This window comes from Vanellus vanellus (genome assembly GCF_965231255.1).
Source record: "Vanellus vanellus genome assembly, chromosome: 1".
NCBI classification, from domain to species: Eukaryota; Metazoa; Chordata; class Aves; order Charadriiformes; family Charadriidae; genus Vanellus; species Vanellus vanellus.
Window position 1 is genome coordinate 54,699,126 of NC_138905.1, and position 26,682 is coordinate 54,725,807.

Consider the following 26,682-nt stretch of genomic DNA (forward strand, 5'->3'; position numbering starts at 1 on the left):
GCAACAATTTCCCTTTTCAACAATTTTCTCTAAAGGTTTTCATTTTCAAAACAGACTGCAAAAATTTCAACAAGAAAGATAAAACCGCAAACGAGCGGCGAGCACAAAGCGGGGGGGATGGGGAGAAGCGCTGGGCGACTGGGGAAAAGGCGCGCTTTCGAGGCGGGCTTTTCGAATTTGAAAGTACCCAATAACAGCGCGGCATTGCTGACAGCCAATCAGAGACGGGAACACTCTATAAAAGTCGCCGCCGCAGCAGCGCGGAGCTATTCCGTACCAGCGGTTCGGGGAGACGGTTGTGTTCTCTCGGAGCGATGGCGCGTACGAAGCAGACGGCGCGTAAGTCGACGGGCGGGAAGGCGCCCCGCAAGCAGCTGGCCACCAAGGCGGCCCGCAAGAGCGCGCCGGCCACGGGCGGCGTGAAGAAGCCGCACCGGTACCGGCCCGGCACGGTGGCGCTGCGCGAGATCCGGCGCTACCAGAAGTCGACGGAGCTGCTGATCCGCAAGCTGCCCTTCCAGCGCCTGGTGCGGGAGATCGCGCAGGACTTCAAGACCGACCTGCGCTTCCAGAGCTCGGCCGTCATGGCACTGCAGGAGGCGAGCGAGGCCTACCTGGTGGGGCTCTTCGAGGACACCAACCTCTGCGCCATCCACGCCAAGCGTGTCACCATTATGCCCAAGGACATCCAGCTGGCCCGCCGCATCCGTGGTGAGCGCGCCTGAGGCTCCTGCTACACGTCTCACCTCCACAATCCTTTATCCCCCCACCTTAAAGGCTCTTTTAAGAGCCACCACGTTGCACAAGAGAGCTGTGACACAGTCTTTTGTTATTTGGGTATTAGACTTAAATGAATCATCTGGCAATTTTTTATGTTGGTGCAAGTTTTTGTGTGTTGTAGAAGTCCAAATACTGCTAGCATTTAGTTTATTTCTCTCCTGTCCTCCCCAGCTTTGTCATTAGCTGGTTTCTCTGGACGCTATTGTCAAGAGGCCTTTGCAATCAGATGTCTCACTTCTACTGAACATGTCTATAAGCTGTCATCTCAAAGGGCTTTTTTTATGAGCAGTCTGTTACATGCTTTTATAGTGAGAGGCTTGGAAGTGTCTAATCAACTGCAGAAAAAGATAACTGCACAAATGGAATGCTCAGATAAGGTAATTGAAAAACACTTCATTTAATACTCACAGTGAGAAGTATGATCTTAAAAAAAAAAGTCAGAAAGCTTATAGTAATTGTTCCTCTTCCCCAGACTTTGTTTCCAGTAAAGTATTTCATTTTGTAATGGTTTTATGGAGCAGTGCAGGGGTTTACTTCCAAGAAATGTGGAAGGCGTAACCTGAGTTACTATTAATATATGTTTCGAACGCCTTTTTATTACAGAAAAAAATCTGTAAATAATACAGCCTATCATCGCTTTTACTAGAATACACTCTAAAAACCTTAATACTGGATTGAATATCTGAGAGCCATACCTCTCAAATATGAGATGAATAAAACAAAAGTCTAAGAAGGTAAGTTTGAAGCAAGGGACAAAAATAAGAAACTAAAAAAATTAATCCGTCATTTATGTTCTCAGTTTTCTTTCTTTGCTTTATGACTTCAAGGAACGTCTGGAGTAGAGGATAAAGGACAGCTTAGATAAAAACAAAGAGAATGCAGTGGCTGTTCCTGGGAAATCCCACCTCCCGTTTTCAAAATACATAGAATAGAATCATAGAATTGCTGAGGTTGGAAGGGACCTTTAAGATCATCAAGTCCAACCATTAACCTACCCTGACAAAAACCACTTCTAAACCATCTCCCTAGTACCACATCTACCCTTTTTTTGAACACCTCCAGGTATGGTGAATCCACCACCTCCCTGGGCAGCCTATTCCAGTGTTTAATAACCATTTCGGTGAAAAAATGTTTCCTAATATCCAGTCTAAACCTCCCCTGACATAACCTGAACCCATTTCATGGGTGGCCCATTCTATAACTTGAACATGGGGAGCACTGGCACAGGGGAAAGTTTTTTGGGGGGACTAAAACAGCTGGGGGAAAGGGAGCAGCTGCAGAGATGGGGTGGCTTCATAACCAATGAGATGCCTGTAGGAAACATGCTTATGTGGTTTTGGGGATTGAAGACAAATGTTCAGTGTTTGATGATAAAAAGGTGGAATCAGTGGAGGAATACACGGGGGGGGGGGGGGGGGGGGGGGGAGAGATGGTCGAAATTTACTAGAATTTAGCTGATTCAATAAAGTTTTGTAGTCGGGAAATTACAGTTGGCCTTTAGCTTACTTCAATTTTGTGGTTGACTGTCAAGTCTTGCAGACTCTTGCCATTTTAATATTTCAGAGAAGTCCTCGTTTCTATGCATTCACAAATAAAACATTCAGATTCCTTTGGGTTTTGCTTCTGTGTTGTCACAGCATCTTTTTCTCTGCCCTTGATAATGGGGTCTGGCCTGTCCAATGCGCTTCTGTAAATGTTTCCAGCCAAATCAGTCTGAAGTGAAAATTCTGGTATTTGAGTGTGGCATCTGGGGAATCCTGCAAGAAGTTTCATAAGGTGTGTTTCAGAAACACCACACGGGAGGTAAAACATGGTGGGTACAAGAAGTAATCATAGCATAATGATGTAGGGATGAATGTACATGCACACATATATGTACGTGTTCTATATCTATACCTATGTGACCTGGTTTGACGTAAAACAGGACCAAGTAACTTTTCAGTAACTTTGCTTCTTAGCTGGGCCTCTTCTAACTACTGAAATTAACAGCATATTGTGCAGACAATGTTCGCTCTCAGAGTGATAAGACCTATGTTTATATTGATGCCCAGGCATGGTATGCACAGAGGCTCTTGCTTATACTTATTGCTATAACACCCACGGGCAGCTGACTTGGCTATTTGCCCCGTTGGGGGGTTGGAAACAGAAAAGCATAGTGGGGTCCCACCTGCAGGGAGGAGCGGACAGGACAGGGGACCCAAAACTGACCAACGGGGTATTCCATCCCATCTGCCTCATGCTCAGTATAAAAGCTGAAGGATCAAAGGGTCAGCTCGCTCTCTCTTTCTTCAATGGCGATGCCTGAGGAGGACTCTGTCTGTTCGTCTGCCTTTGATCCTGATCCTGAATCCAGATCTGGAATCCTGTTCCTGTCCGTCATTGTGTCCAGTCTGGGACTTCCCCAGTGCCAGCCGGTGATGTGATAGTCATCCTGGGAGCTTGGTATTTCATTATTTCCTTTTATTTTATTATTAATATTTCATTAAAGTAGTTTAGTTCCTTCTAAACTCATAAGTCTCTTTCTCCCTCCTCTACCTCTTTATTTGAAGACGGGTAGAGAGGATGATCTGTCGGTTCCATCTGGGGTCCCCCACGTCCCCAGTAACTGATTCAGCCTAAACCATGACAATACACTTATGTTGAGGCATATTAATTGTTTAGCATAAATAAGTAAGTTTTAAGTAGAATAAATTCCTTAGGATTATAATTTGGTGTGATTTGTGCTGTGTGCTTAGCTCTACTTAGCACAAGTAGCTACATTTGCTGAAATATTTAGCCTGTGAGAAATCTGTTCTTCTCAGCACTTTTCCTAGCAGCCAGTAGTTGTTTAAGCTTTTATCATGGGAAAGTGCTGGATGTCATACTGATGTTTTGGTAGTGTTTCTCTTAAGCCCAGGACTTCTCAGTTCCCCGTGTTCTGCCAACAAGGGCAGGTGCACCAGGAATGTAAACCAGAAGATACGGAGGCTCCAACCCTCAGCTGAAACTGAGAATCAGTGAGGTAAGAGACTGCCTGGACACAGGGAAAGAATCCGATTTGATGTTAGAAAACCCCAGACCAAAAATCACCATTGGACTAAATGATATGTGAAGGGCACATGAGGGGCAGGTGTATAGATCACAAGGCTATAATTTCCCAGGGATTTCTTTGGTCAGGGTCCCCCTCTTTGGAAGCAGCCAGCCCGGGCTGTACTTCTGCTGTGCCTTCTAATTAAATTAATTGTTTTATGAAATCTGATGCCTGATATTCTGCAGTAGGAAACCTGGGGTCAAGCCTGAAGAAGGAAGAAGCATGTCCAGGACAGTGTCTCTCTCTCGTGTGTGTGTGTGTGTGTGTGTGTGTGTGTGTGTGTGTGTGAGAGAGAGAGAGAGAGAGAGAGAGAGAGAGAGAGAGAGAGAGAGAGAGAGAGAGAGAGAGAGACCATGGATGGAGTGAATGCTCAGGGAGCAGCTTCTCCTTTAACAGCTATTCCATTCTCCACTTGGTAACGTTGCAGCTCTGCTTCCATTGCAATCTGGTTTCATTATAAGGCCATGAAGATCAGCAAAATTGTTGTGAGGATTTGTATGGGAGTTAAAAAAAAAAAGAGGAAAATAAAGAAAAAAAAAAGGAACAGGGGAAAGAGATCCTCAAACAAACCTTAATCTTGGCTGATTGCTAAACTTGGCAAGTATTTGCACCTTTTCTTCTCATCCGAGTGCTGTCTCTGACAGATTGTGTACTTAATGCAGCAAGGATGGCTAAAAGAAAGCATGGAAATGGAGCTCAGAAGCCTCTAATGACAACAGGTGACCGCTCTGCCTTCTAACAGCTCCATTCAGTGCCACCCAGCCCTCAGAACTGGTACATCCCAGGTACCAACTGAGGTTTCACAGACGGGAAGGAGATGGGAAGGTGTTTCTCAAAACAGTGGGAAAAATGACAACTACTCTTTCACATATGAATCTGCGGCCTATTCTTAACTTCCTTTTTTTAATGCTCAGGTTCTTGTTGAAGTGGTCACTACTGTGTGCATATCTCAGTGACGATTTGAGCAAAGGTGGGTCCTTATAAGGAAGGTTGAAAGCTACATACCTATATACTGCCAGTACCTTCTGAAGAATCCTAGAAATCTGACTGCAGATATCTGACAACTCAACAATTTTTCTGACTGCATAGAAGTTTGTGATTACTACTCAGAGAAGTACAAGTTGAACAACAAATACATGTACAGTTATTATTGGAAGAATACATGAATTTCTACTCCAAGATTATTATAAAACTCAATAAAGATACCCCCCCCCCCAAAAAAAAAGAACAAAACCAAACAACCGTCAGTAAACACATGAACTTTTTTCCACTTTTTTTTATTATCAATAGTAACATATGCGGGCAAACTTGATAGTTATTCCCCTGTACAGTACTTTTTAATCATAGTGTCTGGCATTTTTAGGTATGTTTCTGTGCTGTGATAAAGAAGCCTCACATGTTATGTCTCATCAGCGTGGCCATCCATTATTTTGAGACAGATGTTCTTCCTCCCAGTGTTAATAAGTGTCGGAGCAAGGCAGCAAGTCCTCTTTAAAACAGGCGGCCTTCGCCAGGTTCAACAGGAACACAGAGCTCCAGTGAGCTGCGGGAAGTTTCTGCTTTCATCCAGACCCATCCAGCCGGGAGACGTTTAAGGCACAGATTTCCTGGGCCCAGGTCTGTCCTGGACAGAGCCGTGTCTCACTCCCCCTCTCCCTTCCCTTCTCCCTCAAAGTTGTTTCGATGCCAGTGTAATCACAGCAATGTAAAAACCTCCATTGTGCCCCACGTTCTCTGGTCACCGTCCTTAAACCAATATGTTGACCAGACCCATCCGATTTGGCTTCTCCGCCCCTACCCACTGTTCATAAAGTACCCATTATTCCCTTTCAGTATTTGCAAAGCACAGCGGTGAACTGCAGAGCAGGAAGTGTAAAGCCTTGTAGGGTCTATAAACAAGACAATTGTTTATACACAGGCACTCCAGCAAACAGTAAAAAAAAAAAACCAAAACACAACACAAGAAAAAGCTACCCTCATAAAGTCAAATATTGAAGTCTAAAAAAAAAAAACCCAAACACCAACCAACAAAAGAACACACCCCCCCCCATTTCTAAAAAACATCCATTTAAAAGCAGCGCTGCAGCTCTTTTTATTGTGCACGTGGTGGCTCTTAAAAGAGCCTTTGGGTCTGTGTGGGCTGCCTCGGTGTCTGCTGAAACCGTGGAAGAGCAGCGGCAGAAGCCTCAAGCGCGCTCACCACGGATACGGCGGGCCAGCTGGATGTCCTTGGGCATGATGGTGACGCGCTTGGCGTGGATGGCGCAGAGGTTGGTGTCCTCGAAGAGCCCCACCAGGTAGGCCTCGCTCGCCTCCTGCAGTGCCATGACAGCCGAGCTCTGGAAGCGCAGGTCGGTCTTGAAGTCCTGCGCGATCTCCCGCACCAGGCGCTGGAAGGGCAGCTTGCGGATCAGCAGCTCCGTCGACTTCTGGTAGCGCCGGATCTCGCGCAGCGCCACCGTGCCGGGCCGGTACCGGTGCGGCTTCTTCACGCCGCCCGTGGCCGGCGCGCTCTTGCGGGCCGCCTTGGTGGCCAGCTGCTTGCGGGGCGCCTTCCCGCCCGTCGACTTACGCGCCGTCTGCTTCGTGCGCGCCATCAGCCACCGTATACGAACCTCCCTTTGGAACAAACAGGAGTGCTTGAAATGTGCTGCGCAGCGCCGATATTTATAGAGCTGCCTCGTCTCTGATTGGACGACAGGAAGAGAGATCTCATTGGCTACCGTGGAAATCCCAGCCTGGGCGCGAGGAAGCCGAATTCGCCGCCCCGGCCCCTCTCTCCCCCACCCCCAACCGGCTCCGAGTCACGGCTCCCGGGGGGCGAGTCGAAGGCCTGGGGTGGGGGTGTGTGGAGGATATTTAAGACACAGCGCTTCCATCCTTCTGTTGCTCCGGCTTTTCCTCTCCGCCAGGCTCCTGACAAATTAAAAGCCGTGTGGCAGCTCAAATTCAGGAACTGTTCTTAAAAACCCCAAATTATTCTAATTTTTTTTTTTTTTTTTTTTTTTTTTTGAGTAGGCTGATTAAAGAAGTTCATTCAGCGTCGTACAGAGTTCTCTCTTACAGTAACAAGTACATTATCCCCTAAACCGCTAATGAAAGATCGCCTGGTACCCCAAAACACAGTCAGAGACTCTTAAGAAATCTTGTAATGCAAGTTTGTAGCTGTAACAATCCAGATGCATCTTTTAAGCTATTTTTCTCATATTACTTTTTTTTTTTTTCCAGGAAAATCAGCATGACAGATAAGTATCGTCAAGTAAAATAACGACTTTGATAATGCTTAGAAAATTAACTTATTTGTGAAATGAAGAGCTTTAAAAGGAATACATAATTCATCTATTATTTAATTTGCCCCTACTTATGAAGGTTGTAAGCATACCAGAAGTGAACACGAATATTTATTGATCGCCCCTTCTTTTTGTGAGTGGTCAGTGAATACCGGTAGATTTATATAAAGCTGAAAAATTGGTTTTGCATTTTTTTCCTCCGGTGATGAGGGAAACACACCACCAACACTTTAGAAGCGCTCCTCGGACGAGAATGAGAAAAACCTTCGCACGACTGCTTATGACGCATTTTCTAAAAATGCGTTGCCAGGGCCACAGTATTTGATAGTGTTCCCTCCCCCTACCCCTTAATACGTACTCTATAAAGTATTTTAAATTTACTCCTAAAATTCATTTTAAAACGAAAAAAAAAAAAATACCGAAAAGAACTGAGGACAAGTTATAGTAAAGGCAAATATTTATTTAGAAATATCAAAAAGAAAACTTTCATTTCAGAACAACCTTCATGTTTTCCCGAGGTAAATGGCTTCCTTTTTTTCCTTGCAGTACATGAATAACTGATAAACTGAAACTCTGAAGTACAAGACTTTAAATATTCCAGATAATTATACTTAAATGGGCGAAGATTTAAACAAAAGTTAAAACATTGTTTTGATTACAAGAAGCACTTGAAGGAATTTTCATAGGGGTACAAGGTTTCCGAGAAAAAACTTTTACGCACGACAACTTTGCCATTAACAGCAAAATTTTAAACGGGAGATCGCATCCGTCTTATCTTGACAGTCTTTTAGCCGCATTTCACAAAACCAAATTCGAGAAGCTTTAAAAATTGACTAGTAGACGTTTCAAATGTCCGTTCAGAAGAAGTAATACAGCTCTTCTCAAGAGAAAATGGGTGGCTCTTAAAAGAGCCTTTGGGTTGTCGAGATGGTGCGCAGAAAGAAAAGGCTTTAGCCGCCGAAGCCGTAGAGAGTGCGTCCCTGGCGCTTGAGGGCGTAGACCACGTCCATGGCCGTGACCGTCTTCCTCTTGGCGTGCTCGGTGTAGGTGACGGCGTCGCGGATCACGTTCTCCAGGAAGACCTTCAGCACGCCACGCGTCTCCTCGTAGATGAGCCCCGAGATGCGCTTCACGCCGCCGCGCCGAGCCAGGCGGCGGATGGCCGGCTTGGTGATGCCCTGGATGTTGTCGCGCAGCACCTTGCGGTGGCGCTTGGCGCCCCCCTTGCCGAGCCCCTTCCCGCCCTTGCCTCTGCCAGACATGATGGTGTTCAATCCGGCGATAATCAACTGCCGAGACTCTAGCGCCGCGCGGGTATTTATGTGTTGTGGTCCGACCTGGTTGGGGACTGCAGCGCGGAGGGGCGGGGCTTGGGGCTCGCTCCCGCCGGCTCTTCCCTGTCGCGCGCTCCGCTCTAGCACAAAAATGCGGGTTTCGGGCGAGTTTCCCTTCCCACGGCACAAGCGGTTCCATGTTGCTGCGTTTTCTCGCTACGTTCGGGTGGGGTTTTTTGTGGTGTGTGTTTTTTTTTTTGTTGTTGTTTATTTTGTTTTGTTTTCAGATAGCAAAGGCATTGGGCCTGTACAATAGTTTATATGTATATATTTAAAGTCTTTGATATATCGTGATCATTTAGAAATAAAAACCTCGAACGTAGAAAAGTATCCCACTTACTGAATCTCCTAAATTACTGATTTTTTACTGTAATTGTTATTTTAAAATATGGATATATGTTATGTATTGCAGTTTCACCCGGTTGCATTAATTCTCACGTTTGGTTTCAGTGTTTTAAACAGCTTTTTTCTTTCTTTTTTTTTTTTTTTTTTTAATGGAGCATCTTGCAGCAAAATCTGTCCAATCGTGTTTCTGAGAAATTCTCCCCCTCCTGGAATTTCTTTCTCATCTCCATTTCCCGCCCTTTCTGAACGTTTTCTCAAGGAGAGTTTAGCAGTAAAGGAACACTAATCAAGTTTGACCCTTATGTGGCTCCACTTTAATTTTTTTAAGGTAAACCGGTTCTTTTTGACGAATAATTTTACACTACTTTCCTTTCATGTGGTGGCATAGACAATAACGTGGCTATTTTTTAGAGACTTCACAAAATTAAATAAGTAAAAAGAAGAGTGCTATTGTCTTTCAGGGGAAGGCACAGAGCTCTGTTTTTTCTCTCTTTTGGGGAGGAAAATCTTCTGAGGTTTTATTGTTTAAAACAAGAAAGAGTATTTAACTCATATCATTCGGTAGCTGGCATTCGACCTAAAAAATGAAGAAAGGTGAAGCAAGTTTCCAGTATTGAGCGTTTGCTGCCCTCTCATGGACGACATTTGTTGTGTTTTTTTTTTTTTTCCCCTTAAAAGCTGAGTGGCTATATATAACGTATCCTTTCATAAAGATACTACATACGATTGATTAATCGATAATCAGCTTCTATTTTCGCATAGGCCGCAGTTACAGATGATGCATCTGCTAGCAGAGAAATCACTGTTCCAGTGGCTCCTCAGTGGCAAATGAAAGTAATGTAGTCTGCCGTGTTGTTCGTGCACAATCTTTTCAGCATAGACCCAAAGGAAACCCAAATAGGGCAAGACAAACACCAAGACTCTGAAGGAGACATCTGAAAGCTCAAACCAGTAACAAATGTCCTGTTCCACAAGGAACTTGACAGTATCCTAGGTTGGACTATGAAGATATTTCGGGGGTACAGTGGGGAATCCATGGCTAAATTTATGCTGTTCCCTTTCCTAAGGCCACTTTGCTCCATCCGGGGGGGAAATTCAGGGACCATGACTAGAGTGTGGTGGGAGACCAGGCCACAGTGAGAAACTAGGCACTCTGTAGTCGGGTCCTCTGTCACTCCCAGAAGATTTCAAGAGTAAAGTAGCTGCATCTTGCACTGGTATTATGGTTTGAGAAACCCGTAACAATTTATTGTCATTTACACAATTATCCTATCACCTGTTGACCCCTCCCCACCCGGGAAGGGGAATCGGGAAAAACCAAGGAAACACAAGGGTTGAAATATAAAAAGATTTAATAGAATAAGATTAGATAATTAACATTAATAACACTAAAAAACCAATATTGATCCCAGTGCCAATACAAAACATACAAAGATTATACTCAGCCAATTCTATCAGCAGGAAACTGTGCCCTTCCAGCAGTGGACAGTAAATGTCAGACACTGTGAGCACTACGGCTTCGGAAGGAAGGGAAGGCCTCAGGTGTCCGACATCGGGGCAAGAAGTTCTCGGGATTTTTGCAGCCATCAAGTAAGAGAGAGACTTCACAACAAACTTTCTAATTTATAATGAATGGCACATTCATGGTATGGAATAATCCTGTTGGCCAGCTTGGGTCATGTGCTCAGGTCTCACTCCTCCTCATCCCTGCACCTGGCAAGCTTGAAAATGCTGAGACCTTGAAATCTGCATACCATAGCTGGCTATAAAGTAAATATTTTCACCAATTCAGTCACTAGAGTCTTCTAAACGTGCAGCTTTCCCAAGCATTAGAAGATAAATTAGTCCTGTGTCGCTCAAACCAGGACAACTGGTAAGGAAAGATACTTGGTGTAACATTTGCTGCAGGCTTTGTCACTCTCTGGTACACAGGCACGTCCCCAGGACATTACTAACAGGGTAGTTTAGCACAACCTGCTGCAGAGCTCCCTGAGTCTCTTCTGCCATGACAATCCAGTTCTTCAGTCTGTTCAACCCTTGGGAATCTGACTGTATCACAGACTCACCCGGGAGTTATTACCACTTGCAGACCCCTGCCATGAGGTTACTGGACAACCCTGGGCTTCACCAAATCACATCTCCATGCAGTCCCTGATGAGCTGCATTTTTGTTTCTGCTTTTTTCCCTTGGATCAAATTAAATTAGAGCTTCATGCTATAACCCTGTTCCATAATTAGCTCCTTCTGCCTGGGAGTCTGTGACTACACGTAGTATTTTCCCCCTGTCTCTTGCTGTCTGTTTCCTTGTCTCCATGATCTCCTTGGCAAAATGTCAGAACCCATTAGGAAATGGATTATTTTTTTTTTTAATAAGTACATATGTACTTATGTAGTAAGTTCATAGCACTGTTTTTCAACTTATGACAGAAATTCATCTAGTAAAGTGAAGCAAGGTTGGAGCCAAGTTCCCTTTCTTCTTCTGTCCCAGGTGATTCCAAATTATACATCATATTTCATCTGGTCTCTTTGGTCTGTATGGTAAAATTAAACTATAACTGTAACTTGAGGTAGAAAAGTAACAGCTTGTGGAAAGCTTCTAAGATTCATCGAATCATTTGCATTGGAAGAGACGTTCAAAGACCATCTAGACTGATGCCCCTGCTGTGGGTACGGGCAACTTCCATCCAGTCAAGTGAAAGCCTCATCCAACCTGACTTTGAACACTTCAAGGGATGGAGCATCCGCAGCTTCTCCGGGCAATCTGTTCCAGTGTCCCACCACCTTCCTCATAAAAAATATCTTCCTTGCGTCTAATCAAAATCTCTCCTCTTTCACAGTAAAAACCCTGTGCCTTGTCCTGTCACTGCAGGCCCTTCTGAAAAGTTTTCTCTGTCTGTCTTATAAGCCCCCTTCATATATTGAAACGCCACAATAAGGTCTCGCCTCAGCCTTCTCTTCTCCAGGCTGAACAATACCAACTCTCTCAGCCTTTTTTACATGGGAGAGATGTTCCAGCCCTTCATGGGGTTCACATGGGCCCACTCCTCAAGTCTGTCAAGGTCCCTCTGGATGGCATCCCTTCCCTCTAGTGAATCAGCTGCAACACCCAGCTTGGTGTCATCCACAGACTCGCTGAGGGTGCACTCACTCCCGCTATCTGTGTCACTGATGAAGACATTGAACAATATTCGTCCCAGTACAGACCCCTGAAGGACACCACTCTTTACTGGTTTTCATTTGGACTGTTCGCTGTAACTCTTTGGATACAGCTATCCAGCCAATTCCTTATCCATTTACCAATCCATCCATCAAATCCACACTTCTCCAATGTAGAGGTAAGAATGTTGTGGGGGACCATTTCAAAGGCCTTACAGAAGCCCAAGTAGATGACACCAGTTGCTCTTCCCTTATCCACTGATATGGATAAAGGAAGTGTTATGGTTTGAGAAACCCATAATGATTTGTTGTCATTTAGACAATCATTCTATCACCCAGGGAAAGGGAATTGGGAAAAAACAAGGAAGGACGAGTCTTGAAATATAAAAAGATTTAACAGAGTAAGATAAGATAATTAACATTAATAACACTAAAGAACCAATATTGATCCTTATACCAATACAGAATATGTAAAGATTATACTCAGCCAATTCTATCAGTAGGAAGCTGTGCACTCCCAGCAGTGACAGCAAATGTCAGACACTGCGATTGCTATGGCTTCGGGAGGAAGGGAAGGCCTCAGGTGTCTGGCACCAGGGCACGAAGTTCTCAGGACGGCAGACATCAAGGGAGTGAGCGAGCTTCACAGCAAACTTTCTAGTTTATACTAAGTGTGATGTTCACGGTATGAAATAATGCTGTTGGCCGGCTTGGGTGAAGTGCTCAGGTCTTGCTCCTCCTCATCCCCACACCCGGCTAACTCAAAAACACGGAGACCTTGAGATCCACATCCCATAGCTGGCTGTAAAGTAAATGCTTTCACAAATTCAGACACTAGAGCCTTCTAAAAGTGCAGCTTTCCCAAGTGTTAGAAGATAAATTAGTCCTGTGCCCTTCAAACCAGGACACGCAGTAACCGAGATGAGTGGGAATCCACAGGGGTAACAGTGCACAGGCTGAGGGGAAGGAGGAGAAACGATGAATTAGAGGTACTGACTGGTAGGCCAGTGGTTCAATTGGCATTAACATAACGTTACACTTGTCCCTGCAAGCTCATTCTCCTCAGGCTCCTTGCCACTGCACTCTCCTCTTCCAGCTGGGAAAAACGATCTCCAGTGGGCACCTATGCTATGCTTCCCAGGCAGCTTTACAAGATAAACCAGATTTTTTTGTTTTGATGTTAATTTTGTGCCTGTACTTGACAATATATCCAGCGGAGCCTATATAGGCTATTTCACTCAGTGTTCCTGCATAAACATACACCTCCTTTCTGTAGCATGGAAAAATCTCTTACATTACTTGGCAGCTATCTCCAGCTAAGGACTATAAAGCATATTCACCTGAACCCACAGCTATATAATACTCTTTGCCTGTAAAGGTATTTTAGACTGGTATCATGGGACTTAAGCTGGTGTTCTCCATCACCACTTGGGTCCAGTAATGTCCTAATCTTCTAAATCCCAACTAGGGCAATATTCGAGGCGGGTAACTACTTCAACCGAATTTTCTCACAAAACACAGTTACAGTAATTTGAGTTTTCCATCTTACCTCTCAGAAGAGGGAAAGAAGCACCCTGATGACTCCCGCAAGCAAGGAGGGAGGGAAAGTTGCAACAGGCCAAGAGTGAACTCACTGTCATTACCCAAACTTGTTCCAGAGGCCGAAATGTTTATTCCAGGGCCGCCCTGCCGAGGTCAATTCAATTAAGCAGGGATGCGTTTGGTATGGTTTTGCTCATGCTACTGCAACTGTTTGGATTTTGCCTTTTTGGGCTCAGCTGTAAAGGAAAAAAACTAAGCATGAATGTCACATTTTGCTCCAGCAGTGTACCTGTTGTTTGACAGTCAAAATCTAATCCTTTCCAGGTAGTTGCAGAGGGCTGGAAAACCCCAGCTGACGCACTCTCCTGGGGTCAGTGCACCCAGGTGGGTGAAACCCTTTGAGAATTAACAGGTGTGACTCCCAACACCCCTTGCTTACACTAACTATGAGGGTCTGCTAGACATATCTCCATCCCAAACCGGGGCACAGGCGTGTGAGCTCAGGATTTCGGGCTGTCAGGGATATGGCCCGATAATTTGGGGAAAAAAAAAGTGGGATGTGTATGCAGGTTTGTATGTTACATAGAAGAAGAGGTCGTAAACCGGAGCAAGGACTGAAAAGTTGGATGCGCCCTAAGAGGCAATGCGGAGGAAAAGTAAGAACAGCGTTTCAGGAACAGGGCTTAAAAATAGAGGCTCTGTTTTTTATTTCTTTCCCTTTTAGTACAGAGATTTAGGACGTGGAGAGTCTTTGCAAAAAAAAAAAAAAAAAACCAACAAACCCACGAATACCGGCGAAATCCAATCCCACCATTTCTCCTCCAAACTGCAGGGACCCCGTTCCCAGGTAATCCCTTCAGATATACGAGGTTAACAGCTACGGACCTGAGCTCAACCATCTTTGTTGAAAGATGAACGGGTAATTCCACGAAATTCCCCCTTTTCCTTCCCCCTGGGGAATTCCCCCCCCCCCCTTCCCCCCAGCTGCTTCTCACTGTTGACTCCCGGGCAGAGCTACGCGGAGCGAAGGGCATCGCTTGAGCGCAGTAAAGGCGACAGGAGGAGGGTACGGGGGACTCACTGGGAGGACGAGGCGGCTGCGGGGTCGGGGTCGTGTCTCCCGGACCCCGCTCGCCCTTCGATTTCCAGGGGAGAGAGAGAACCGGACTGGGAGCGAAAGAGCCCAAAGTTGGAGGGGGGGGGGAAAGAGCGTGTACCCTGGAAGTTCATAAGGCCCTTCCGCCGAGGGAGCGGAGCGGCGATTTAACCCCAAAACTGCCGTGCGCCGGAAAAGCCCCGAGAGTCGCGGCCAATCTATGAGCAGCGCGGGCTTTTCGAAACCGGCAGTGCTCCGGGGGACAGGCGGGAGCGCCTCCGAGCGCGGCTTTTCGGAGAAACTACGGGGAGCCGCGGCACTCCCCCCCCCCCCCCCATCTGAACCGGAACACCGTGAGCGCTGCCCGACTTCCACGGGGACACTCGGCTCGCCCTGGTTTCTTGCGGCTAACGGGACGTTATTCGCGCCCGCGGGGGGGGGGGGGGGAATGATGAAGTGAACTGTACCGCGGTGAACATTGCTGTGGTGCTGCCCGGCAACTGCAGAGAGCAAAAGCGCGGAAGTTCGCGCTGTAACCGGACTGACTTTAAACAAGTACAATGCAAAAAAAAAAAAAAAAAAAAAAAAAAAAAAGAAAGACACTTCAAATTACGCGCACACAATTCAGACAAAGTGTTTCAGCTCCTTTTAGGAAAGCTGGGGTGGCTCTTAAAAGAGCCGTTGGGTTTATCTGCAAAGCAGACAATTTTTCAGGTTCATTTATTTCTTCTTGGGCGCCGCCTTCTTCGCCTTGGCCGCTTTGGGCTTGGCCGCCTTCGGCTTCGCCGCTTTGGGCTTCACTGCCTTCGCCTTGGCCGGGCTCTTGGCTGCTGCCGCCGCCTTCTTGGGCTTGGCAGCCTTGGTCGCCTTCTTGGGGCTTTTGGCCGCTTTTTTGGTCGTAGCGGCCGCCGGCTTCTTGGCTTTCTTGGGGCTCTTCTTCGCTGTAACCGCTTTCTTGGGCTTCTTGGCGGCGCTGGCGGGCTTCTTGGCCGCCGGCTTCTTGGGCTTGGCCGTGGCTGCCCGCTTCTTGGGGGCTTTCTCCTTCACTTCCCCGGGCTTCTTGCTCAGGCGGAAAGAGCCGGAGGCGCCGGTGCCCTTGGTCTGCACCAGGGTGCCTTTGCTGACGAGGCTCTTCAGCCCCAACTTGATGCGGCTGTTGCTCTTTTCAACATCGTAGCCGCCGGCGGCCAGCGCCTTCTTGAGGGCGGCGAGGGAGAGCCCCTTGCGCTCCTTGGAGGCGGACACGGCCTTGGTGATGAGCTCGGTGACGCTGGGGCCCGCCGGCTTGCGGGCTTTGGAGCCGCCCACCGCCTTCTTGGGCTTCTTGGCGGCGGCCGCAGCTTTGGCCGGGGCCGGTGCAGCAGCGGCTGCGACGTCCGGCGCGGCGACAGGAACGGTCTCAGACATGGCGCCTCCTGCGGAGTCAGCGCGAACAATAGCAGCGGCGCTGCCGCCGCCCCCTTTTATAGCGGCGCCGCGCGCGCTGATTGGTGGGACCCGCCCCGCCCCGCCGCCCGCCGCCGCGCCCGTTGTGTTTCTTCCCGCTCCAAAAAGGGCTTTTTCCTCCCGAAATTTACCGCCCGTGCACCCCGTTTCTTCCCCAGCGGGGAGGGGGACGTCTGTCCTGGCAGCTAGCGGAGTTTCCCGTGGGAAGGAGCAGAAATGAGGGGAAAGCGACCCCAGAAACTCCGCGGCGTGGAGGCGCAGAGACCTCGGGAGAGACAAACTTTCGATTTTTCTTTTAAATTAAAATTATACCATCGGCTAAATGGGCACAGCCGGCGTCAAACCTTGTGCTTTAGAAGGTCCTCTCCAGATCAGGGGGGGGAAAAGAGCGGTTTGAGCCATTGGTCTCGGGGTAAATTGATATTAAAGCCGAGGAAGTAACACAGCTTCGCCCCGTGGTGCCGGACGGGGACGCAGAGACGGTTCCCTCGGCCGAGCCGCTTCCCTCCGAAATCACATAATCCCGCTCAGTGTCCCTTCGGCGACCGCGGTGTCTTAGCTGATGGCTTTTGGGGACACGTTTGTGTTTTAGCAGCGTGGACGGAAGGCGATGTTACTTGGAGTCTGCTCAGGTATTTCAGTGGAACAAAGCAGCGACGCGCCCCTCTGAAGGCTGATGTTCCCGTCTTTGCACTTCCCACGTAACCTTAGCGAAGCCGCTTTCGTCTATTAAATTCAGGAGTCGAGATATTGCAAGATGTCGTTTTTTAGTCTTAAAAAGTGTAAAAGCACTTGTCTTTGCATCACGAATTGTTAAAATTGATTGCGAAATATAACGTGGGGTGTAATGAAATTTTCAACTTGGACGGGGAATTAAAGCTGAAAATTGCGTCCCCTGAGGGTCCATTCGGTAATCGGGACATTTTATCACGCAAAACTGATTTCTCTGTTCTAATGAATGTATGTTGATGCTGTAAGTGTTTCGCTTTGATAACAGCATCTGGTGATTCACCTTTTTGCTCCTTTCAGAAGTAAAGTAATAATTCACACCTTTTCAGGAAGGTCCCTTCCCCGGGTCAGTGGCACCTCCGTATTCCAAACAATGGATGGATTCTCACCTTTTTCTTTCGTTTTCAGTTCTTTTTAATACGAAACAGTTAAGAGTCTGCACGCAATAATAATGTGCTTCACACACAGGGGTGGGCAGACCTATCCAGGACTAAGAGAGTGTAACAGGGTGAATGAAATGAGGGTACAATGTAGAGTTTGCGCTGCCCGGGACTGTGAAAATATGTAAATACATTGACTTGAATCTCCATGTGACATGTCATAGTCTTTTCTGATTACGCTTGTTTAACTGAAAACGCTAAAAGGCTATAATCAACCCAAGGGCTAGAGTTATTGTAGGGATTTAACATACCGGTTTTTTTTTTTTCTCTTCTCGGGGGGGAAATGTGGGAAGAAATATAGCTTTGTGACGTCTTCTAGCATTTCAGCCTGTAAAACGAAGGTAAATGCGTGTTTTGGGTGGTCTGGCTGCGATAACTTTCGTGATGGAACTGCAAAGTGTGAGACTGCAGAACTGTGCGTTGTGTGTTGATTAAACACAGAAAGTGAAAACTAATTTTAATACCGGTTTTTATCTGACAGTTATTTCCTGTAATTGGGAACCGTGATTTCAAGTCCTCCCAGAGGCAGTGGAGCTAACATTTTTTAACGGTTTTTTTTTTTTTTTAACATAAGTGGGTTTTTTAGCTATTGACATTTAGCGGCAGCTTTCTGTCAATTCTTTGGACTCGTACAACATAGATTCCTAGTAACCTTTTGGTTTCTCCCCAAATTCTTTCAGGCAGAAACAGGTTCTACGATTCCTGGAAACAGAACATCCATGTTTACATGAAACTAGGAAGTGTTTAGAGATTTGATTCTGATCTCTCAAGCCCGTCATTGCTCCATGTAGGATATATTTCTGTACATTGGAGTTTATCCCCATCCACTATGGTGAGATTTGTGACCAAGAAAAGACAGATTGGTGGTATCAGGCTGTGCGTTCTCATAGGGAAAAAAACAAACAAACAAACAAACAAACAAAACCCAAACAACAACAACAACAACAACAACAACAACAAAAAACAACAAAAAACAACCAAACACATTATGATTTCCCCTACAATGTAGGTCAAAGCAAAGACGGGCATAAACCAGAAGACAGGAAGGGCAGACCTGAGGGCTGAAGATCATTTGCCTCCCTATGGCTCTTTTATTCAGTTACATTTTGATTTTGGATGTTCAGGTATAATATCCTAGAACTATCCAAGTATTTGGGTTGTAATCCAGTAAGTGGATTTTAATTTCTCACCCATTGTAGGCTAAAATTTCTTTTTTGTCAGCCACTGTAGAATATAACCCAAAACAGAGAACGTGCTCAACACAGGAACTTGATGCAGTTAGACAGGTACACCAGGGAGGCATCTCCAGGCTTTGATATTCCATCATTTCTTCGGTCAGAAGTTGTATTTGGGACCATTCCATCTACATTTCCTTCATTTCTCGAATCAGCAGGTGTCAATAAAAGTACTGAAATATTTTACTAAAATGTTGTAACTTTCCTTCCAGGAAAGAAACACTTTTATGAATTAGCTCAGGCCTATAGAGAGATTCGAGCCCGAATTTCTTTAAGAGTTACTAGGAAAAAAAATGAACCATTGAGAAGAGAATGTGATGGGTTCAGTTCCGCTTTTCATCAATTCAACATTATGCAGACTGCTTACTGAGGCTGGACATCTACCCTTGCTCCTGTTTCAAGGAAGAGCGAGGTAGGTAGTACCAAATGATTGTTGCCCTGTGTTTTAATGCCTTCTTTCAAAGTTGTCAGGTGTCACAATGTTCAGTAAATCATGAATTCCTCCTTCCTCCTGTTTTAAAGTCATAGGCTCCCATTGTTTTCCCTTTTTGATTTATTTTCCTGAATTACTAGGAAATTCAAAATGTCCTATAATAAATGTTGATGTGGTATTTTTGTCACCACCATGCACAAATCAACAGCAGCCAATTCCTTCACTGTGAATTGTGGCTTCTGCAATGGTGAGGCTCTTAGCTTGTTGTAGGCCAATCTTATTTTATTCTTCTGACAAATTTCTGGACATAGGCTATAGCTCATAGTAAGTTATGTGCTACAAAATATTCAGAACAATCTGTATTCCACATTTGAAAAACCTCTCAAAATCACGCCTTTTTTTTTTTTTTCATAAAATAAAAAAAGCTTTATTGAAGCCTTATTGTCAGGAATCAAACTATTTTTTAAATCACAGAAACACCATTCAAATACAGATTAAAACTATTTCTCTGTCTTCCAGCCTTTGCCCACTGGCACTCTCGAGAGGATGGAAACCCTGCTACTCAGCATGCAGAAGCTGCAATGGACTGGAATTTTTAATTTTTATTTTTCTCTCATGTGGAGCAGGAGCAGTTTCTGACATAGCATTAGACCTAACGGCTACTGCTGGAGCTGGCACAATGGCACAAGGATGAGAATGATAAGAGGGAACAATTTACGCTTAGTCAACAGTATAGATCTAATAATAAGTATAGGTTAGAAAAAATCATTTTCCAGGTGGCAGATTCCCAAAGCTAACTAAAGAATGAGGTGACCTACAGTGTTTTTCTAAAAGGCGTATCGGAGCTCCTTCCACAGTTGCAGGGTTAGCATGCGAATGGGGCCTTCCTGCCCACAAGCAAGTGGCCGTTATTGCTCTTTGGAAACTCCGGATATGGCACAAGCAGATAAAGTTTTGGTATAGTAGTGAGGGAAGTCAAGGATGTTTGCAAAACTCCTAATGCACTTGGAATCTTTTTTTTTTCTTTTTTTTTTTCTTTTCCTCCACGTGGCAAAAGCAGTGCTTGGGGTTCCCCAACTCCATTGATACCAGTTAGCCTAATTCCCTCATTCCTGCTACTTTGTAACAGCCAAAGCTTCGAGGGCTACTTTAGACCAATCCCTACCTATTTCTACACAGAAAGGAATGTCTCTCTGCCTGCTTCAAAGCCCATTAAATCAGTGCTGTAGTTTTAACATTTAAAAAAAATAAACTTAAATTGTAACATAAGAATATAACCGTGTTGTTGTTTTTTGGTTTTTTTTTCTTTCTATTATGCTAACAGAGAATGTCGATTGCCTCTTCTGCTAAAAGAGAGATTTCCTCCTTTAATTCTGGAAGCTCCTCCTGTCCTTTTATACCACGGTGATGAATCTTTTAACTGAGCATTTACATAAAACAAGAGAATGATTTACTTATAACCTAACAGTTGCAAACTGACAGGGGAACCAGGCGAGGCTGTCTAGAGAGCTTCCACCCGTATTTTGACGCTCTGAATTCGTGAATAAACTCATAAAACTCAGGGGAGAGTGTGTCCCAGCAGCCTAAACCCCGCCGCTTTGTTACATTGTGACGATTTTAACCCTTTCACATATTAGGAGATTATCAGCTGAATTCTTCAGCGTCCACTGAAGTAGAGAGAGTGGGAGAAGATAATCAGATGAGTCATAACCGAAAGGAAATGTAATTCAGAAAAATGTCAAATTTAACGTGTGCGAAACGTTGTTTTCTAAGGCTCCACATATTTGAAAGCATTTAGGGGCGTATACAGGAACAAAGGCCAGGGCAGCCCTTTCAAAGGGATTTTCACTATTTGCTGCGGTTGGGAGTCATTTTGAAAGTTTGAATTGCTGCAGTTGGAAGTAATTTTACCGCTGATGTGCTCTCATTTCACATCTTTAACGCTGGTCCTCACTGATGAAATGTAAATAGATCAACTTTGTGTTTGCAACATAATCCAGAAATTCATCCGCCTATAACAATATATTTGAGCTGATCTTCTAAAAAAAAAAAAAAAAAAACCACCAAAACAAAACAAAAAAAAAAACCAAAAAACACACAACCAAAAAAGACCTAAACAAAAAAAAAAAAACACCTAACACACAAACTGTGTTCACTAGGCTGATGATAAAGTAAGAAGCTAAGAATAAAAAATTGTAAGAACAATTTAAATCGAGGTGATAGAACAGGGAACAGAGTTAAAAGAAACTGTAAGAAGTGCCTTCAGAATTTTGACAGAAACTTAATATCCTACTTGCTATAGTTGGTCTATTGCTTTATAAATTATTGACAACTGTTCGTTAGCTTCTGGGCAGTTGTTTTCATATAGAAAGCTATTGAAAAGAGTTCTGGGGCATATCACGCAATGAATCACAGAATGGTCAGGGTTGGAAGGGACCTCTGGAGATCATCTAGTCAACCCCCCCTCCCAGAGCAGGGTCACCTACAGCAGGTTGCACAGGATGGCATCCAGGCAGGTTTTGAATGTTTCCAGAGTGGGAGACTCTACAACCTCTCTGGGCAGCCTGTTCCAGTGCTCTGCCACCCCCAAAATAAAGAAGTTCCCCCTCATGGTAAGCTAGAACTTCCTATGTTCAAGTTTGTAATGTAATATATAGGCCACAAACCGGTATCTAAAGAAGGCGAACAGGAGAAAGGAAAATAAACACATATTGCTTCTGATGATCATATTCACTTTAAAGTCTAGTTGTTTCAGGTAGTTTGTATTGTACTGTCATATTCGTTCTCTGCATACAGTACCCAGCATCAAAAGAACTAGAGAGTAAGAGTTCAACGATTTAGTGCTATGCAGGAAGGAAAATCAAAGCAAACACAAACCATAAGATCTATGCCCATTGTTGGAAATAATTAGTACCCACAAGTGATAAAGGAATTTATACACAAATGTTGATATGCGAAAGTACGTTGTACTACAGGTATAGCAATACAGTAATATTCAAAACATTCATGATAACACTGTTAAAAAGAGAATAGCAACAACTGAAAGTCCTATAGATGCTCCTTATGTCATCAGGTCGAAAAAACCCCACAAAGATGTTTGAAGAAAATAGAACGTTGCCCAGCAGATGGCAGGAAAGAATAAGACTGGCGAAGCCAAGAGAAGTAGCTCCCAACCCTTTTCGGTACAGCCCTTTCGGGCGAGCTCTGCGCCAACCCATTCGAAGACTCCGCGGGGGCCGGTAGACCGCCGACTCCCGCCTCATGGGAGCACTGGGCGGCGACCCACAGAGGCTCTTGAGACCGGGCCAGACCGCTCCGAGAGGCAGGCGGCCGCGGGGGCGCACTCGGCCCCTCGTGAAAACGGGGCGGGGGGGGAAACTGACGGGAAACGGCACTTCAGGGCCACCGAGGCTAGGGGAAGGCGAGCGAGGCGGAGGCGAAGCTGACCGGGCCCCGGGAAGGTGCCCGAGAGCAGCGAAGGCCCCACCCTGCCGCGTCCGCGGAGGGGGCGGAGATCCAGGCCCCGCCCCCGCCGGCGGGGCCCGCCCCTGTTCCCAATCAGGTCGGACCACAACACATAAATACCCGCACGCCGCCAGACACAGCACACCGCTCGGGTCAAAGACTGGTTGCAGCATGTCTGGCAGAGGCAAGGGCGGGAAGGGGCTCGGCAAGGGGGGCGCTAAGCGTCACCGTAAGGTGCTGCGCGACAACATCCAGGGCATCACCAAGCCGGCCATCCGCCGCCTGGCTCGGCGCGGCGGCGTGAAGCGCATCTCGGGGCTCATCTACGAGGAGACGCGCGGCGTGTTGAAGGTCTTCCTGGAGAACGTGATCCGCGACGCCGTCACCTACACCGAGCACGCCAAGAGGAAGACAGTTACGGCCATGGACGTGGTCTACGCCCTCAAGCGCCAGGGACGCACTCTCTACGGCTTCGGCGGCTAAAGTCTTTTCTCTCTGTGGACTGACGATCTCGACAACCCAAAGGCTCTTTTAAGAGCCACCCACTATTTTCTTTAAAGGAGCTGTGTTGCGTTATTATATTTTTTTCTGTTACTGCCATAATGCTCTTTTAACATTCATATTGCTCTCTCCCCCCATGTGTCCCTTTTGCTGAGCTGCAGCCGCACTGGCTAGTCTTGCAGTTCTCCGGCTACGAAATTCTAGTACCCTGCTGCTGTATCCTTCTGCTTCCCCTTTCCTTCCCGCCAGCCGCTTAAATGGGCGACACTCATCCAGTTCGTGGCTTTTCTGGAGGCATTTATCGATGCTGGGAAGCCCTAGAAACTGCTACGGCCCGAAGACACGAGTTTCACTTCTCCCTTTGTAGCTTTACTTAGAAAATAACAGAAACCAAGAAAATAGTTTAACTACACCAACAAAATATAAGAAAAAAAGGTAAATCCCGACTCTGCCTTGCAGAATTCTGTACTATAGTGCAGCAGATCCTTCTTTTTCACCTGTCCCCGCTCATACCTGTAGAGGGAAAGCGTAGCGACTACCGCGGGTTTGCTTCAGCCTCTGGGACACATAAAGGGTCTCCGCGCTCTTGCGCGAGAGATGGCGGTCGCTGTAGCCGGCCCCGCCCGCAAGAGAGGGAAGCGCTCTCGCCCTTTCCACCAGCCCGCGAGGGCGACCATTGGCTCCAGCCGCTTCCGCGGTCGCCAGAGCCCGCGCTCCGCTCCCCAGGCACTCGACCCACCACAGCCCACCCGGGAGAGTGGCACACTGCTGCTCCGACTGACCGCTGGCCGAAGCACACCAGGAAAACGCAGACTTCCCGGCCGCGCCCGAGCTCCCTGGCACAGCAACTGAGCCCCAGCAACCTAAACAAGTCACCCCCCTCGCCCTGCCCACCGCTCCCAGCAGCATCTCAAGCTCTTTCTCGACAAAGTGGGTGGCTCTGAAAAGAGCCTTTGGGTTTCGCTTCTGTGCTCGGGACGGACGCTGCTCCCGGGCCCGCTTTACTTGCTCTTGGCCTTGTGGCTGTCGGTCTTCTTGGGCAGCAGCACGGCCTGGATGTTGGGCAGCACCCCGCCCTGCGCGATCGTCACCTTGCCCAGCAGCTTGTTGAGCTCCTCGTCGTTGCGGATGGCCAGCTGCAGGTGGCGGGGGATGATGCGCGTCTTCTTGTTGTCGCGGGCCGCGTTGCCCGCCAGCTCCAGGATCTCGGCCGTCAGGTACTCCAGCACGGCCGCCAGGTACACCGGGGCGCCGGCGCCCACCCGCTCCGCGTAGTTGCCCTTGCGCAGCAGCCGGTGCACGCGGCCCACGGGGAACTGCAGCCCGGCCCGCGACGAGCGCGACTTGGCCTTGGCGCGCGCCTTCCCGCCCTGCTTCCCGCGGCCCGACATCCTCACTCGGTCGCTCGCTACCAAAACTTCCGCTGCCACAGCAAACAAGCAGGTGAGGTGCTCGTGCTTGCAGGCCCGCCCTTATATCCCTTCCCCTGCGCGGCCGGCGGCTCCTGATAGGCCGAGGCGCCTATCGGGTATCGCGCGCCCAATGGCGGAGCGAATCTCGTCCTGACCAATAGCGAGGAGCTCTGCGGCGGAAACGCCTCCGCCCGCCCTCTCGAGCCGCCCAATGACGACCCGCGGGGGGCGGCCTTCAGCCGCCGGCTCCGCCCGACGGTAACGCCCGCTCCCGCCGCCGCCACAGACCAGACCCGCGGGGCCGCCCCGCGCCGGCCCTCTTTCCCTTGTTTTTTTTTCTCCTTGTTTTAATGCTCGTTTGCAAACGGACGGGTCGGCAAAGCGCGGGCTGGCGGGGCGGAGTTGAGAGGAAGAGGCAGTGCGGCTGTGTCACTCAGCGGGAGGATAGCGGGGGGGCGGGAGGTACCGGGAGAGGCAGTACAATTCCCCATAGTGTGTCACGCGGGGTCTTTCCTCCGGCGGAAAACTTCGCCCCTTTCCAGCACCGGGCAACCCAAAAGCATTTCAACCTTTCAACACAATCTCGTTCCCTTCTCTCCCCCCACCCCAAATGTTATTGGGGCAACGTAGTTAAACAACCTCTGCTCCCACTGCCTGATCACATCTAACACTTCAGTTACCTCCATCACATAGTCACCATGAATAATTAATAAAGTAAAAATTGGGAACGTTTTACAAAAGTAATAAAGTTGCTAAAAAAGATTACATTACCGCAGTATCACAGCTCTTTTTATGTTGTATGTAGTGGCTCTTAAAAGAGCCTTTGTGTTGCTTGAAAAGTTTTCTCCAAATACACATTAAGTGTGCTAAGCCAGTTTATGCACGTTCACCGCGGATGCGGCGGGCCAGCTGGATGTCCTTGGGCATGATGGTGACGCGCTTGGCGTGGATGGCGCAGAGGTTGGTGTCCTCGAAGAGCCCCACCAGGTAGGCCTCGCTCGCCTCCTGCAGCGCCATGACGGCCGAGCTCTGGAAGCGCAGGTCGGTCTTGAAGTCCTGCGCGATCTCCCGCACCAGGCGCTGGAAGGGCAGCTTGCGGATCAGCAGCTCCGTCGACTTCTGGTAGCGCCGGATCTCGCGCAGCGCCACCGTGCCGGGCCGGTACCGGTGCGGCTTCTTCACGCCGCCCGTGGCCGGCGCGCTCTTGCGGGCCGCCTTGGTGGCCAGCTGCTTGCGGGGCGCCTTCCCGCCCGTCGACTTACGCGCCGTCTGCTTCGTGCGCGCCATCGCTCTCAAGCAAACAAGTAGAGCACTGCCAAACAGAAGCACTGGCAGCGGGGCTGTGTTCGCGGAGTATATATAGCAGCAGTCCCTTCTCTGATAGGCGGATGGATATATGCTGAGCCTCATTGGTGGATTCAAATTTAAAAATCCCGCCAGTGGTAGGTACCGCTTGCACTTTTTCGTCTTTGTTCCTTTATACTGTCCGTCCTCTAAAGAAGCTGTGCTATTTATATCTGTGTTTTCCCCTTTCCGCAAACCCTTCGCATATTATTTATTGTAAAATTTTGAGACAATGCATGAGCTTATAATATGGACTTCATTTTTTAATAAGTTTTTTTTTTTCGTTCACTGTGAAATTTCCTTCCTTTTTTTTTTTTTTTTTATTTTGCAGGGATATTTCCATGCAGTGTTAACAAGGATAAAATTACTCTGGAAGATATAGGAACTTTTATTTAAGTATGTTAAAATATTTCAGAAAATCAAAAGGGAACAGAAGGAAAAAAGCTTGTAGTTAAAAAAAATAGTTGGAAAGAATAATGAAAAACTGGATGTTGGAAAATTTAAGTTTACTCAAAGAATGAAAAGGCTCATGCCTTTTAATCCGTATTGATGCTATATGAACGCATTAACTTTAATTAAGAAATGAGGACGGGAGGATGAGTATAGGAATGAAAGGCCGTAACTGAAGTGTTAGATGGAATCAGGCAGTGACAGCAGACATTGCCCCGCTGTACATTTGGGGGGGAGGGGGGGGATAGAAGGGAACGAACTGTGGTGTTTTTCCGATGCAAGGAAGCGTGTGCAGTGTGGGAAGGTCGGAAAGCTTTGGGGTTAACCAGTGTTGGAAAAGGGCGAGATCTTCCCGCGGAGGAAAGACCCCGCGTGACACACTATGGGGCATTGTACTGCCTCTCCCGGTACCTCCCGCCCCCCCGCTATCCTCCCGCTGAGTGACACAGCCGCACTGCCTCTTCCTCTCAACTCCGCCCCGCCAGCCCGCGCTTTGCCGACCCGTCCGTTTGCAAACGAGCATTAAAACAAGGAGAAAAAAAAACAAGGGAAAGAGGGCCGGCGCGGGGCGGCCCCGCGGGTCTGGTCTGTGGCGGCGGCGGGAGCGGGCGTTAC

The 26,682-nt window shown here is 47.3% G+C and overlaps 7 protein-coding genes across 7 annotated transcripts; 2 read left to right on the top strand and 5 right to left on the bottom strand.

Moving 5' to 3' along the window:
• Nucleotides 1-314: 314 nt before the first annotated feature.
• On the top strand, nucleotides 315-725 carry LOC309686220 (histone H3.2; the record flags this gene model as incomplete). Its single annotated transcript, XM_082498788.1, has 1 exon — nucleotides 315-725. The coding sequence occupies one exon, from the start codon at nucleotides 315-317 to the stop codon at nucleotides 723-725; it is 411 nt and encodes a 136-aa protein (XP_082354914.1).
• Nucleotides 726-5,866: 5,141 nt separating this feature from the next.
• Nucleotides 5,867-6,447, bottom strand: LOC309674358 (histone H3.2; the record flags this gene model as incomplete). Its single annotated transcript, XM_082486379.1, has 1 exon — nucleotides 5,867-6,447. One exon carries the CDS (start codon nucleotides 6,445-6,447, stop codon nucleotides 6,037-6,039), a length of 411 nt encoding a protein of 136 aa, XP_082342505.1. The 3' UTR covers nucleotides 5,867-6,036.
• A 1,588-nt stretch (nucleotides 6,448-8,035) lies between these two features.
• On the bottom strand, nucleotides 8,036-8,414 carry LOC309686215 (histone H4). The gene has a single exon (XM_082498782.1). The coding sequence runs from the start codon at nucleotides 8,400-8,402 to the stop codon at nucleotides 8,091-8,093; it is 312 nt and encodes a 103-aa protein (XP_082354908.1). The 5' UTR covers nucleotides 8,403-8,414; the 3' UTR covers nucleotides 8,036-8,090.
• Nucleotides 8,415-15,328: 6,914 nt separating this feature from the next.
• Nucleotides 15,329-16,026, bottom strand: LOC309674060 (histone H1.03-like). Its single transcript, XM_082485987.1, has one exon. The coding sequence runs from the start codon at nucleotides 16,017-16,019 to the stop codon at nucleotides 15,333-15,335; it is 687 nt and encodes a 228-aa protein (XP_082342113.1). The 5' UTR covers nucleotides 16,020-16,026; the 3' UTR covers nucleotides 15,329-15,332.
• A 6,488-nt stretch (nucleotides 16,027-22,514) lies between these two features.
• LOC309683596 (histone H4) lies at nucleotides 22,515-22,906 on the top strand. The gene has a single exon (XM_082497908.1). It carries the CDS (start codon nucleotides 22,532-22,534, stop codon nucleotides 22,841-22,843), a length of 312 nt encoding a protein of 103 aa, XP_082354034.1. The 5' UTR covers nucleotides 22,515-22,531; the 3' UTR covers nucleotides 22,844-22,906.
• A 914-nt stretch (nucleotides 22,907-23,820) lies between these two features.
• Nucleotides 23,821-24,273, bottom strand: LOC309686130 (histone H2A). The gene has a single exon (XM_082498680.1). It carries the CDS (start codon nucleotides 24,250-24,252, stop codon nucleotides 23,863-23,865), a length of 390 nt encoding a protein of 129 aa, XP_082354806.1. The 5' UTR covers nucleotides 24,253-24,273; the 3' UTR covers nucleotides 23,821-23,862.
• Nucleotides 24,274-25,078: 805 nt separating this feature from the next.
• Nucleotides 25,079-25,927, bottom strand: LOC309675438 (histone H3.2-like). The gene has a single exon (XM_082487754.1). It carries the CDS (start codon nucleotides 25,681-25,683, stop codon nucleotides 25,150-25,152), a length of 534 nt encoding a protein of 177 aa, XP_082343880.1. The 5' UTR covers nucleotides 25,684-25,927; the 3' UTR covers nucleotides 25,079-25,149.
• Nucleotides 25,928-26,682: the final 755 nt, after the last annotated feature.

Bases quoted from the DNA above. Each gene is read 5' to 3' on its own strand.
- LOC309683596 (XM_082497908.1), top strand. From the start codon at position 22,532: ATGTCTGGCAGAGGCAAGGGCGGGAAGGGGCTCGGCAAGGGGGGCGCT.
- LOC309675438 (XM_082487754.1), bottom strand. From the start codon at position 25,683: ATGAGGCTCAGCATATATCCATCCGCCTATCAGAGAAGGGACTGCTGC.
- LOC309686130 (XM_082498680.1), bottom strand. From the start codon at position 24,252: ATGTCGGGCCGCGGGAAGCAGGGCGGGAAGGCGCGCGCCAAGGCCAAG.
- LOC309686215 (XM_082498782.1), bottom strand. From the start codon at position 8,402: ATGTCTGGCAGAGGCAAGGGCGGGAAGGGGCTCGGCAAGGGGGGCGCC.
- LOC309674060 (XM_082485987.1), bottom strand. From the start codon at position 16,019: ATGTCTGAGACCGTTCCTGTCGCCGCGCCGGACGTCGCAGCCGCTGCT.